Source organism: Idiotropiscis lumnitzeri, chromosome 8 (assembly GCF_059441095.1).
Source record: "Idiotropiscis lumnitzeri isolate Australia: NSW breed Sydney's pygmy pipehorse chromosome 8, RoL_Ilum_1.0, whole genome shotgun sequence".
Lineage (NCBI taxonomy): Eukaryota > Metazoa > Chordata > Actinopteri > Syngnathiformes > Syngnathidae > Idiotropiscis > Idiotropiscis lumnitzeri.
The window spans coordinates 18,023,019-18,036,444 of NC_142398.1; the positions used below are offsets into that span (position 1 = coordinate 18,023,019).

The 13,426-nt window shown below is 41.3% G+C and overlaps 1 protein-coding gene across 6 annotated transcripts in view; it reads right to left on the bottom strand.

Annotated features, from left to right (window-relative positions):
- Nucleotides 1-13,426, bottom strand: part of add3a (adducin 3 (gamma) a) — a 42,046-nt gene that overhangs the window by 17,428 nt on the left and 11,192 nt on the right. For 4 of the 6 annotated variants that reach the window (XM_088302125.1, XM_088302126.1, XM_088302120.1 and 1 more), the window contains exon 2: nt 5,022-5,266. In XM_088302125.1, the coding sequence (XP_088158251.1) occupies nt 5,022-5,216 (195 nt within the window). In that variant the 5' untranslated portion in view covers nt 5,217-5,266. Of the gene's footprint in view, nt 1-5,021; nt 5,267-5,779; nt 5,893-11,178; nt 11,655-13,426 lie in introns of those variants that run through there. The other 2 variants (XM_088302121.1, XM_088302123.1) reach the window with 2 other exon arrangements.

Here is a 13,426-nt window from a genome sequence, read left to right on the forward strand (position 1 = left end):
TAGATGCACAGATAGAAAGATGGCCAACAGCCAGTTGATTGGGTGCAATGTGATCTTTTTTTTTTTTTTTTTTAAGATGTCTAATACACTCGCAACTTGTTTCTGGATCGGACGTCCACGCTGCTTTGACATGTGGGGCGTTATAACATTAAATATTTTGCATAATGACCAAAATGGGTCATGGCACCATTTACAAGTGAGGACTCGACTTCGATGTTCTCTGAACTGTCTGCAGGCCTCCTTCGCACTTTGTCGTAACCACAGGATCATCCGCGAGTTGACTGCCAGCAGAACGGTCCCATCTGAGGGTGTTTTGTGAAAACTGGAGCAACCCCCTCTATTGGAACACCTCGAGTCCCCGGTGCACTGCTGAGTCTGAACCGTGGCCAAAAATTCCTCTGTCCCTGGTGGCGGTGTTGCTGTGGTGACCGACTCAGAGCGGATGTCTGACTGCGACGGCTCAGGGTTCTTTTTCGGACAGTTCTTTTTAAGAGATCGCATTTACATTAGAGTCGGGGTTCTAAAGACAGAATTAAATCTCAGCTGCAGAAACTGGTGTTTTAAGTCAGTTTGGGGGACTGCTGCGAGTTAAGATGGAAACCAAATAAGATTAGAGCAATTAAACATCCATATATTGGTGGTGGACTTCTGGTCCAAAATCTAATCCAGCTCACCGGCAAACAGAATGAGGACGTGTTACGAAAAATGGATGTTACCAGTCGTGCTGCACCAAACAAATAACTGGATGTGGTTTGAATTAAATTCAAATTAAACAATTTTGCAGCTCTTGCATTCTCAGCGCATTGCACCCGTCGCAACTGGACTGTTCTGGTTGTGTTAAAAGATGCTTCATCTTTCATCAGTTCATTCAACAAGTTTTGGTCAGGACTGCAGCCAGCCTGATCAGGTTCTTCTAATGATTTCGGTAGCTTGTCAAGATATATTGAATGTCTCACTGGTTGGCACTGAAGACTGAAAGCTGCTTGAAGCCTTTCAAAAGGCATACACACATCAGAATGATCCCGAGCATGCACACATACACCAGCAGCAGGCATCTGCTCAACAGTTTGTGTGAGTACTGAATTCTCCAAAAGATTATGACAGCGGGGATTTGACTGCATCATGCAAACAGATTAATTCCAGGGCTGAAAGTGGATCTATCGTTCAAATTCCGACCGCCCTCCCGACTGCTGCACCAACAAAAACAACATCAAGGAAGTTGTTTATGCTGCTGAGGTTTCCGATCACCATAAATTGAAGCATCAGCTGAATCTACAAAACATTGTGCCATCCACGCTGAACAAGAAATAAGACAATGCCACACGTTGTTACAAGAAGCTCATAAACAACTTTGCACAGAATCAAAGATGTCTGGCATCAGTTTTGCTTCCACTAATCAGTACTAATAGAACTAATATTTTCCCATCCTACTTATAACAAGCACGACTTTAGCTAGAAGAGCATAAGCTACATTCCAAAAAGGCACCAAAAAAATGAATAAAACAGTTTTCCCCCTGAAACTTGCAGAGACCAGGCCTGTTACGTCAGCACAATGTTGCTCTCACAAGCCAACAACGTGACAGAGTTGCAGAGCAGGGGAGTCTGCCTGCAGGCTGGGCAGCGCTATCGATTACGTCAATTTAACCTCTACGAATGCGTCTGTGAAACAGGAGCTGCTCTGTATCATCCGGCTTGTTTTAGAAGCACGTTGGCGTAAATGAAGTCTACGAAGAATAAGCTTGAAGAAAATATTGCGTTTTGGAGATAGGATGCACTATTTTTTGCACAGACATGGGTTACAGTTTCAAAAATGTGGGTAAATTGCTTCTTTGGTTTTGTGCTTTCCATTATCGCACACAAATAGTAGTGTAAACAACTGGCAGGTTCCAGGTGGATATTGTGTACGTATGTCGAGGTAAGAAGCGAGTAATATGACATATAATTCGATTGAGTTTTTCCCTTTGCTTCGGCAGTCGCACGTGAGCAAAGTTCAATTAAATTGTCCTCCTATTTTGGTGTGTGGGGACTGAAGAACTTTCACTAAGTTCATAACCCAGACGCTGAAAAAAAGTCTGAGTGAAACACAGCCGGCTCTGCGGGAATGAGAGTGGTTTTAAAAAAGAAATCTCTGGAGGAAGTTCAACCGCTAATGTTCTATTAAAGAGACCATCGGGACTTTAAAAGAGAAAAAGAGGAAACCTAATAGACAGCAGCCGTTATGTGAAGCCTGTCTGTGCCAAAGCTCATCAATTATCCACTTGTGCTTGCTGGCAAAATTCACACTTATGAAAAACACGACAACAAATAGGATGAGGGATGTCATCGTGAGGCACGAGCAAATAAAAAGAAGCCTCCGCAAACTGGAAAAAAGAGTACAGGAGAGAGAAACCATTCAGCAGCTGAGATGAAGATGTACGGAGATGCAGAAAATAGAATTAGCATGAGAAACTGCGGCTGAAATTCAATTTCAGGCGCGCTAATCTTTTGACCTTTTAGACCACAGAGTGAGTCACGGCTAACTAGTTCTCAGAAGCCCAAAAACAGTCTGCTTAGCTTTGCAAATCTGCTGCCAGGGTCTGCATCCAAACATTTTTGTTTTGCTTGTACTGTATGTAAAATACACGCAAACACCCTCACTACCTCCCTCAAGGAAATGTCACGCAATCATCTCGCTCCATTTAGCAAATAAATCAAGTACATTGGAAAAAAAAAAAGAGCACACTGAGGTGAGGCACGTTCATGACATTGAGGGGGAAATTAGTTTTGCCTTTTATTAGGGCCGATTCGGTTTTACAGCGGTAACAATATTCACGTCCCTGAGTTCAATCAACATCACATGTGTTTAACCGTCACATATTTTTGCACACAATAGTGTGTGCTACTTTGCATCTTCTTGGCAGTTGGTATACATTTTCTGTATGGAACATTGACGGTTAAACACATTTCTTTAGCGGAAAGCAATGAAAACGTTATTATTTTTGCTCTGCGCTTAAACTGTGGTACCATAAAACTTCAATTAACTGAAGCGGTTTAATTGACATTTTAACATTCTGAATGTCAGACGAGTGAGAAAAACAACCTTCCATACTGTTAAACTACCAAACAGTCTTGAAAAAAAAATCTTAACTTTAATGTCGAACAAGAAGGAGGCGACCAACATTTTTGCAGCAATCGAACTTCGCGTTAAATTTCTTAACATTAACAAGTGTAAAAAGAAGTTAACTATTAAATGTATTGAATAACGTTAAACAGTCCGCCATTGATAAAACCTATTGCGGATGTGCATTTCAAGATGACAGCGTGCGTCTTAACTATAATTCAGTACCTCTAATTAGGTACATGATAAAGTTAAAAAAACAAAACATGAAACTGTTAATGCACGTGTATTGTTAATTTAATACCTATTTGACAGTGTAAATTAAAAAATTCAATTTGTGAAGATGGATTTGATAAAACTGTACTTGTATTGACTACCATTAATTTATTGTGTCAAGTGGTCAATGTTGCGGGTCGGGTCATTTCGGTTGTCTCTTAATCCAGACCGTGAAAGGACTCAGCGTTATAGAGCGAAACTTCCAAAAAATACGCATGAGGGATATGTGAGAGTTGCTCCAAGCTTGGTCTATATTGGTCTGACTTTATACACAACCTGCAATCTGAGCATCAGAAGCATGTAATCTACGCGCCCGCTAGTCTTGGAAGAGTGGAATACAAGCAAACAGAAAAGAGAAGAAGAGACAGGGAAAGGAAGACAAGTCATGAGAGAGAGCTACTGACGCATACAGTATGTTGTTTTTGTGTTATTAAAGATGACTGGGTAACAGACTGAGAAAGAAACACTTTGGGACACAGGCCCTATTCCAGAAAACTACAATGGCTGACTATAAAAACATCCGAGTGCACAACCATTCAGTCGCAAATTATGTGTCATGTCACAGAAAATATAGTCAAAAGCAACCAATGCCCAAGCTAACAAGTCAGCGTGAAGCTGCAAGAGTGTGCCCGGTATTCCCGTGCCCACACGAGCACTGCAAATGATTGACACCCCGTCCGTCAAGCCATCTATCTCTGATTGCTTGTTTTTCACACACAAGCCTGAGCCACATACAGACACGCAAGGTCCTCCTAGAAACACCCACTTCAGTTGAACACCACCCTTGAGTCAACAGGGCTGAACAAATATTCCCGACACTAATAGGGCTGAAATGACAGGTCAGGTTTGTTGTATCATCTTGACAAAATATGATGTGAAGTGTTCACAAGGGTTGCTATTGAGTTCCTGTCTGCTATTCAATCAAATCTGGGGACAACAAGGAGACCTACAAATCCGAATATCTTATAAACATGATCTGCTGTTTATGAAACGTAAACCGTTCACCTAAACAGCACCCTTCTATGTCCTTACACAACCTGGTGCGCCGACTTGGCAAATGTACATCCTTGAAGGAGCTTTCACTGTACCTCCAATACTTATCCGGAGTTTATCTGGTAGAACCCATGTAATTCTCAAGAATCTGGACCTCCAGGGATAGAAAAGCAAACAACCGCATTACGAGCACTGGCAAGAAAATGCCCTGCCTACACTAAGCTGCCGACTGCAGCAAAAACCTGACTCAACGTGAGAGCTGCTGGCCTGAAGGGCACTTGAGGAATTCTGTTGGTAACGTTGACTGATGGCGTGGTACGTGGAGCTTCTATTAGAATTTTGGCTTGCCACTCATATTCTGATTCCAAGTATTCAAAAATATAGCTGAATATATTAAACCTTTGGGTTGCAGAAGAGCGCAAAGTTCAGAGAAGGTAATTAAAATTTACTCTGAGAATTTTACGCTGAATACTCTCAAATTTCACTGGGACCAAATACAGACTTTTGAGTGTAAAATGCACCCTATGAAATTTACTGTGTAGGCTAAATAAAGTTTGGGGAAACACAGAGTCCTGTTTTTACTGTCGTGTTCCAAGTAAAATATTACACACTTGGTGATCAGTCCGAGGGTAAGGATTAGGTTATTTGAACTTACGGGGCTTTGTAATATCTGCGTAACCCGTTTCTTCTGTTCCAGAACGTTGAAGTCCTGCCGAAGGTCGGCCGACATGTTCCTGGCTCGGAGGTACTCGGGATCGTTGACATTGACTCGATCGAAGTAGCGCTCTCTGGTCCCGCCACTGGGTGCGGGAGGGGTGGTCACAACCCCCTGGTGGCTGTCCACACTCATCCCTGTTTCGCTTCACTTCTTCGCTGAATGGCTGCCGCTCTCAATCACACCTGAGGAAATCAAGAGAAGTGGAGAGGTTAGACCAAAAATACAATCTATAAAAATTCAATAACAGTCACAAAAATGCTATTCTGTCATGACGTGTGGCACACGGCATTCCAAAGCCCAACAAGCAAAAAAAACCAAACAATCGGATTTTGATGGGAAGCCATTTTAAAAAAGTTACACATGTCTCAAATGAATCAAATCTGCACCCCAGTTTAATTAGCTTGCAAATATGAGCATATAAAGTTTACAAATCATCACTGGGACACACTGACACAGCATAGAGCAAGCTCGTCACAGTTATTTATTGTCAGGTCAGCTGACACTGAAAAAAAATTCAACGTAACCGAAAATACAAAAAAAAATGTAATTGTTTTTTTTTTTAGGAAATAACAGTGCTTGCCAGGTCGAAGGATTCTAAGGGAAGAATTGTTGCTTTGACATGCACAAAAAAATAAAGACAAACAAACATAGCTGAGCGTTACCTCCTTAGCAAGCATAAGAAGATGAACACTCACTGATGGAGAGAGGAGCAGACAGAAAATACAAAATTGCATCAGTGGCTGCTGTCGCTTCGGATAAGCCGCTGGTGTATTAGGGAGGGGTGGGGCCTATATGAGCTCCACCAGATGGTGTCTTGGTTCAAAGGGTGAAGGAATGAGAGGAAGAAATTTAGGAAAGGAATCCAGAGGATGAGAATTTAGCAAAATGAATACAAGATGACCACTTTCCCTCCTGAACGAAAGGCGGACGGATAACATAGTTATGTAACCTGATATTAAATTCCACCTCCCTCCTTGCCCGTAGGGGTGACTTTTGGGACAACCATAAAAATCCTGGTGCACATTTCATCATCAGGAGAAAATACTAAAATTCACATCAAGTTTCAGGTTTTGTACACTCCACAAAGATCAGGAGAAATTGGTCTGGTATGAATAAAATGTGATTTAAAAAAAAAAAAGGTATTTTCGAGAAATGTTGTGGGACTGCTGGTTTTGTATAGTTGTGACCTTTATCCAGCCAGAATTAATCATCACAGAATAAAAGTAATTCATTCAATAATAACTATGCAAATGATTTTTTTCCATTTACATGCACATTTTACATTAGCATTCAGCTTGATCGGATTAGCTCTAGAGGGTAAAAGACGAACAGACACAGTAACAATAAAGTGATTGAGAAGCATTGAAATTATATCAGGCAAGGAGGTATTTGTCCAAATGCCAGGAATTTACTAAATGCCTGGAATTATGTGTGTCAAAAACACAACAGCTGTAGCGTTAACAAAATATATTAAGCCCCCTAAATACTACTCGTCGGAATAAAAACAGCAAAAACACACAAACAAGCACACGCACATGCATCCAACATGCACACACAGAGAGTTGTGTAACAAGTCCGGCAGCATGAGTTGCCCCCGCCCCTTGCTTTTACATTTTCTTTTTTGGTGTCGGTCAATAGATTGTTGTCCCCGTCGTGAACTCACATAGAGCGGGATTGTTTCCGGTAGTAGGGGGGGTGGTTGTCCATATTAGGTTCTAATTATGTTTGTAAGAGAAATATTCAGGTTATTATGGTTTTGTAATTTTAATTATGGTTAGTTTTTATTTCATTTAGACTTTTTTATTTAGTTAGTTTTAATTAGTTTTCAGGATGGCGTTGTTAGTTTTTTACTAGTTTTAGGGTTGTTTTTTTTTTTTTTTTTCAAAAACACTTAGTTTTAAAATTTGTTTTCGTTCTTAAACAAATTGACGTCTTACATGTGTTGCACACATTAAAAAAAAATAAAAACAGCATGGTAAGTATTCTACAGTAAAAAGTCAACTGAAACATTATTTTAATGCATTTTGTGAACACAGGGGACAGTTTAACAGTCTACAAACTTTGAATTACAATAAGCACAGTGCATGAGACCCCTCTAGAGTTAGATGCACGCATATAGTAGGATGGCTTGTTTGCCATCTTCCAAAGTGGATTGAATTCTTGTTGAAAAAGTATTGAACACGGATTAGAATGTACTATTTTGTATACTGTAAAAACGTTTTTCATATAAGAAACTACTTTTACCTAGCGTTGCATGTCGGGGGTGAGGGCAGGTGAACCATTCAACCAAAAGACACACGCATTCTCGTCTCCCATTAGCGACGTCATCTGCTGGCTCGTTTTTATTGGCAGCTGCTTCTTGACGTCATTTTAGTGCGACACCAGAAAAGGACTACAATTCCCAAAAGACTGGTTGACCCTTTCTTTTACGTGCTTGCCGAAACATCAAAATAAAAACATTTAAAGTCAACCCCAAATGATCGTATATTAAATTAATTGCCAAAGACGAAAACGGAGCACGTTCTTACTATAGTTATAGTTAATTTTATGAATGTAAAATATAGTTTCAGTTAGATTTCGGTTTTTAAAAGCATTTTCGTTAGTTTTTTTTAATCAGTTTAGTTTAAGTTATTTCTTTGGTTTTCGTTAACTAAAATAACCTTGGCAGTCACATTATCAATATTTTACCATATTCACACAGGTCAGATAAGTAGTAGTAGTCAGGAATAATAAATTAGATGCCATAAATGTTAAGCAACAAGTTGAGTTGATATGAGATGCACACATGCAAATGTAAATTGGAGCATAGTGCTGCACCATGAGTGCCTCAAGCTTCATTAAATCTGTAGCTGATAGATGGCTCAGACTCTGTTTATTCAAGAGGAGTTGGATCTCAATCTGCAGCCAGAGGCAAGGTGACCACGACCTCTAACCCCTGTGACATTGTGTGCTGCACACCTCACCCTGCTCACTCATTTCAAGAACTCGGCCTGACACAAGCCATCTTCATCTGAGTGGAAGCCGGGTGAAACTCCAAACAACAACAGCCAATGTGGTAAAGTCACAATTTAAGTTGATCCTGGGGATTTAATTTTTTTTTTTTTTTAATTCTGGCTTCCTGTTAGCGTTGCTGGCCTTTGCCACAGTTGGGAGCTACAGTGAGATCATTTTATTTCTGCTTGTATGAGTTTTAATTTGTCCAATTAACAGAACGCTGGTGATTGAGTCTGTGTTTGGTGCACTTTAATGAATTGGGGTTGACAAGACCAAACCAGCTGAGCGGAAGTAGCGGCACTAATTGCGGCCTCAAAAATAACAATTTAAATCAAACAAGACTTCCCATAAACACCCCTATGGCAGACTTGCTGCTCTGTTGTATTACGCTTTATTACACTTGCTGACTGCAACATGAGACCTCAATGACATTGATGCGTGACGGCATTCCACCTTTAATTTCTTTCAGTGTACAGAATAAGCTCCCTCTTCAATCTCAATTATAGCAGCTTACTGTTTATTAGCAGGAATGTTCACCCATCATGCACCAGTGCTCCAATGACATTTGGAGCTGGTCAGGAGCCAGCAGCGCAGACAACACACAACACTTCATCTTCCTCATACAGCAAGCAGCCATGGACTCACTTGTACATATACTGTATATACTCTTCTTTTACACTTTTGCGGTACACTATATCAAATTATTGAAATTTAGTGTGACTGCACAGTCACCTCTCATTCTATTTACCTCGGTTTTGGGTGCTTAATAAAGCAAATCTCAGTTTCAGTCATGAAAGTCGGCCAGACGCTGCAGCAGGGTCTCTAAACACCACCACAATGGATTTGAAATGAAACTGCAGACTTTCAGCTGTAATTTGAGGGGAGCTGTACATACAAATTAGGTGAATGTAGGTTTATAAATGTGCCTCCCACTTTTTAAGGGACCAAAATTAATGTGACAAGTGGCTACCCAGCTGTTCCATAGCCAGATGGGCATGCATGGATCCCAATGAAACTGATTCTCTTGTACTTTATGCTTATTGATGTTGTGACTGCTGATAAAAGCAGCAGTATAAATTCTATAGTTTTTGGTAAACATTATTTGCTCATATTTAGCCAAACGTCTGAACAGTACTTCACAGTGCAGATGGACAATAACCCAAAGCATACTATGAAAGCAACCAAAGAGTTTTCTTTTAAGAAGTGGAACATTATGCGATTGCCCAGTCAATCACCTGACCTGAATCCGAGGCCTGGCAGAGCATCACAAGAGATGAAATCCAGCACCTGATGAGCTCAATGGATTCCAGACTTCAGGCTATAATTGACTGCAACGTATTGGCCACCAAGTATAAAAAAGGGATCGTTTGATTTACGATTGTTCATTTTGTTCAGGTCAGCGGGAGACAGTCTCAGCTGACTTTTAGAAAGGCCGCAGACACCCTGGACAGGTCACAAGCAAAATGAGCCAATAGAAAAAGATATTCACCGATTCAAACACCAAGCCTATCCCAGTAGGCGGGGTACACCCTGAACTATATACATTATATGTTATGGGTGGCACGGTTGACCACTGGTTAGCACATCTGCCTCATAGTTCAGAGATGATTCCAGCTCCGGCCTTCCTGTGCCTTTGTGGGTTTTCTTCGGGTACTCCGGTTTCCTCCCACATTCCAAAAACATGCATGGTAGGTTGATCGAACACTCTAAATTGTCCCTAGGTGTGGTTGTGCGTGTGAATGCTTTGTCTTTGTGTGCCCCACGATTGGCTGGCAACCAGTTCAGGGTGTACTCCTCCTACTGCCTCCAAGACAGCTGGGATCGGCTCTAGCACAGGTGTGGGCAAACTACGGCCCGGGGGCCACATGCGGCCCGTTAAACATTTTAATCCGGCCCGCTAAACTTGAAAAAAAAAAAAAAGAATAATCCTTGTTAATGTTTTATTTTCTAAATCCTGTGGTTTTTCAAAGACATATATATTGTTGTAATGCTTTTGTTCACTTTCATTTTAAATTCTCCGATGAGGTGAGGTTACCACAACATCTGCTCCTGGTGCGGCCCCATTGTCAAATTTTAGAACCCATTGTGGCCCGCCAATCAAAAGGTTTGCCCACCCCTGCTCTAGCATGCCCGTGACCCTCGTGAGGATAAGCGGAACAGATAATGTTTGGATGTTATTTTGTAACATTAGCAGGAGCTGGTTATGTCTTCAGGTTTAAAATTTGATACAGAGCTAAATTAGGGCTGACAACTGCCTTGGTGGAGGCTCTTACTCCTCTGCCATTCTAGTCGTCATTTGCGCCACAGGGCAGCAGCACCTCCAAACATCCATGTACAACTTTTTCATGCTTGGGGAACATACCAAAGTGCGACTGCTTGTGTATCTCCTGGCTGCCACCTCTAAATATAGACAATCTTGTGGGTTACGTTACAACCCCAACACAACAATACCAGGAAAGAATCTCAATGGCAGCTAATTATATCCACGCATGCAAAATCCTCACATAGATTTAAAGTCCGGTGCATGCACACACGCACGGGAGGGGGCGTGTTTCCACGATTAAACACGCCAGTCTGACAGAGCTTGCAGTGAAACCAGAGGACAGCGAGTGAGGCAAAATCGGCGCAATTGAACGCCACACACAGCATGCAACTCTGTGTTTTCTTGACCTGGTTAGGGAGCTACAACACAAGCACGCCTTTCTGTTTATTTGTATTTCGGAAAATAATGCTCTGGTGCCGCAGTGAGAGCAAAGGTGCCTGGTCTGCTTCGCTTTCCACATAAAGACTCCACACATGAGATAATAAGTAGCGCTAATCTCCTCTGGCGCTCACACTCGCTGCACAGTTTGCACCATGTGTGTTTATAGTGCAGCATTGAGGGCCCGAGCAATCGTACTAGCGTGGAATTCCCCTTAAAATGAAAATCGGTCACAGAGATGGGATGACTGGGAGTTGCAGCTGTGGTGCAACACAACACAAAACACGGTTAAGCTTCGTTGAGCTACAATGTGGCTGGGTAAAACAAACTCGAACAGACAGTTTGAGGACAGCGTACCGGGAAAGTAAAAGCAGGTGTAAATATACAAGCCCAACCAACCTTTTACTTCCTCCTTGGTCAGTGAATGGGAGAGAGGCGGCAGTGGTGGTAGGTGGCGAAACAAAAAGAAAAGCGCATGTCTCTTTTTGTCCTCTATAACATGCTGACTGAAATCTGGCATAAACTCCCACGGATTCAGACCAAAAAAAGAGTATGTGTGAGTGAGAGAGAGAGAGAGAGAGGGCGAGAGAGAGAGAGAGGGGGCGAGAGAGAGAGAGAGGGAGCGGCGTAGGGAAAACCAGGAAACGATCGTAAAAACAAATCAGTGCACTTGTCAATCTAGAATAGATCCTCCATGTCGCTGCTCTCGTGATCGCGCAAAAAAAAAAAAAAATGCGTTCTCCCTTTGCTTCCTGCAGGGCTTCTTGGCTCCTCGCCGTTCAGCAGAAAGAGAAGTATCAACAGCTGTGACTCTATATGCGAGAGGATCAGTTTATGTGTGTGCACCCTGCAAATGAGGCTATGTGTGTAAAAGAAGCTAAAGGAACCACGTGATGCAAGCTTAATCCCCCCCCCACCCAGTGGCTCTCACACCACACGCACGTGCACACGCAAACACGTTGACCAATCAGAAGCAGACTCACACAATAATCGCCCTTTCCTGCTCCACCCTCGCCTCCTCCTCCTCTCTCGTACACTCTCTCACTCTCTGTTCTTTTCTTTGATCAATTCAAAACCTAGACACTCTTCCACATTCCCCAGTCCTCGCTGTCTTTACATTTCTCGTTCACACAACCTCACAACGCCCACAACCATCTCCGGCTAACTATACTTAGAGGTTTCGGCTTATGATGCCGTCTGGCCGCAGACCACGCAACCTGCTGCAGTTGACTGATTTGTGAAGTTGGTTTGGTTGGTTTACAAAAAAAGTACATTACACTCAAATCCGCTTACTATGTCACTAAACCAAACTAAAACATGCGTTGTCTTTTTTTTCCCAAGCAGATCACATTTTTTAGATATTTTCATTGATATATTTTGGTTTATTATTTTTTTTCAAAGTTTGGCCGATAAAAGCTTCCACAAATATTTATTTATTCATTGCTATGACGTTTCAGAAAAAAATACACCTGTTGCTGAACCTAACCCTTCATCCATAAATATTAAATACATGACTATAGTACATTATTTATTTTTTTTATGATTATTATTTTTATTATCATTTTTATTATTATTAAAACTTAAGGCCAATTTGAAAACAGTGGGAAAAAAATCTCTGATGGTGGTGGAAATTATTTAAAAAAAAAAAATAATAAGCAAACCTGTGTTGCAAGATCCAACATTCCTAATTTGGATGATCCGGATATTGAACAACTTCACCACCCATATTCCCAACTATTCTGTGTGTCTCTCTACCTTGCGCTCTTTCTCGCATTTCTCTCCTTCTCTCTCTCTCTCCTGCTCTCTCTGCCTTATTCTCTTACCCTCATCTTCTCTCTCTCTATATCTCTCTCTCTCTCTGTCTATCTCTCTCTCTCTCTCTCACTCTCTCTCTATCGCTCTCTCTCTCTCTCTCCGATTCTCTTTCTCTCTGTGTAAAACCAGCACTGTTTTGAATGTTTTATAGCACCTGCTGCTCATGGACTACGGCCAGTTGTTTGATCTCCCTCATTTGCACTGTATTATTGTAAATTTTAGCCACACCCAAAGCCTGTTTGTACTATTTCAGTTATAGTTCTGGCTATGCTAAAGCAGCATGAAACTCTTGATAGGGAGAGTGATGTGCAAATAACTTGTGGGTTTATGATAATGTATTCTTGTGGAAAAAGTGTCTGCGAAAATAAGTATGCATTGAACGTCGGAATACACAAAAACTATTTTACTGGATTTCACTCTGTAGAATAGGTCCAATTACATTTTCCTGCATATCACGATAAACGTGTAAAGTCGATTCATTTATTTTAACCTTTCATTACATTCCACTTGCATTAGAGCCAAGCGGCGCATTCAACAGATGGAAAAAAGATGTGTGGGAGTTGACCCGCTCAAGAAGAGCCATATTTCAAAAACTGAAATTGTGTTCGTCTTTAAATTACTGAACAGCTGGGAAACATTTTCTAGCTCATCATTACTGATGACATCACCATGGTGCACAAAATTGTTTAAACAATGGTCGACATTTTTAAACTGAAGCTCGAGTGCGTGGCTGTGAATTTGCACACTATACCGAGTGGTGTGCGACGCCTTCATTTTTGCTGCTTTTAAAGCTTCTTCTTTTTTTTTTTTTTTTTTGATGAAATAAGGGTAG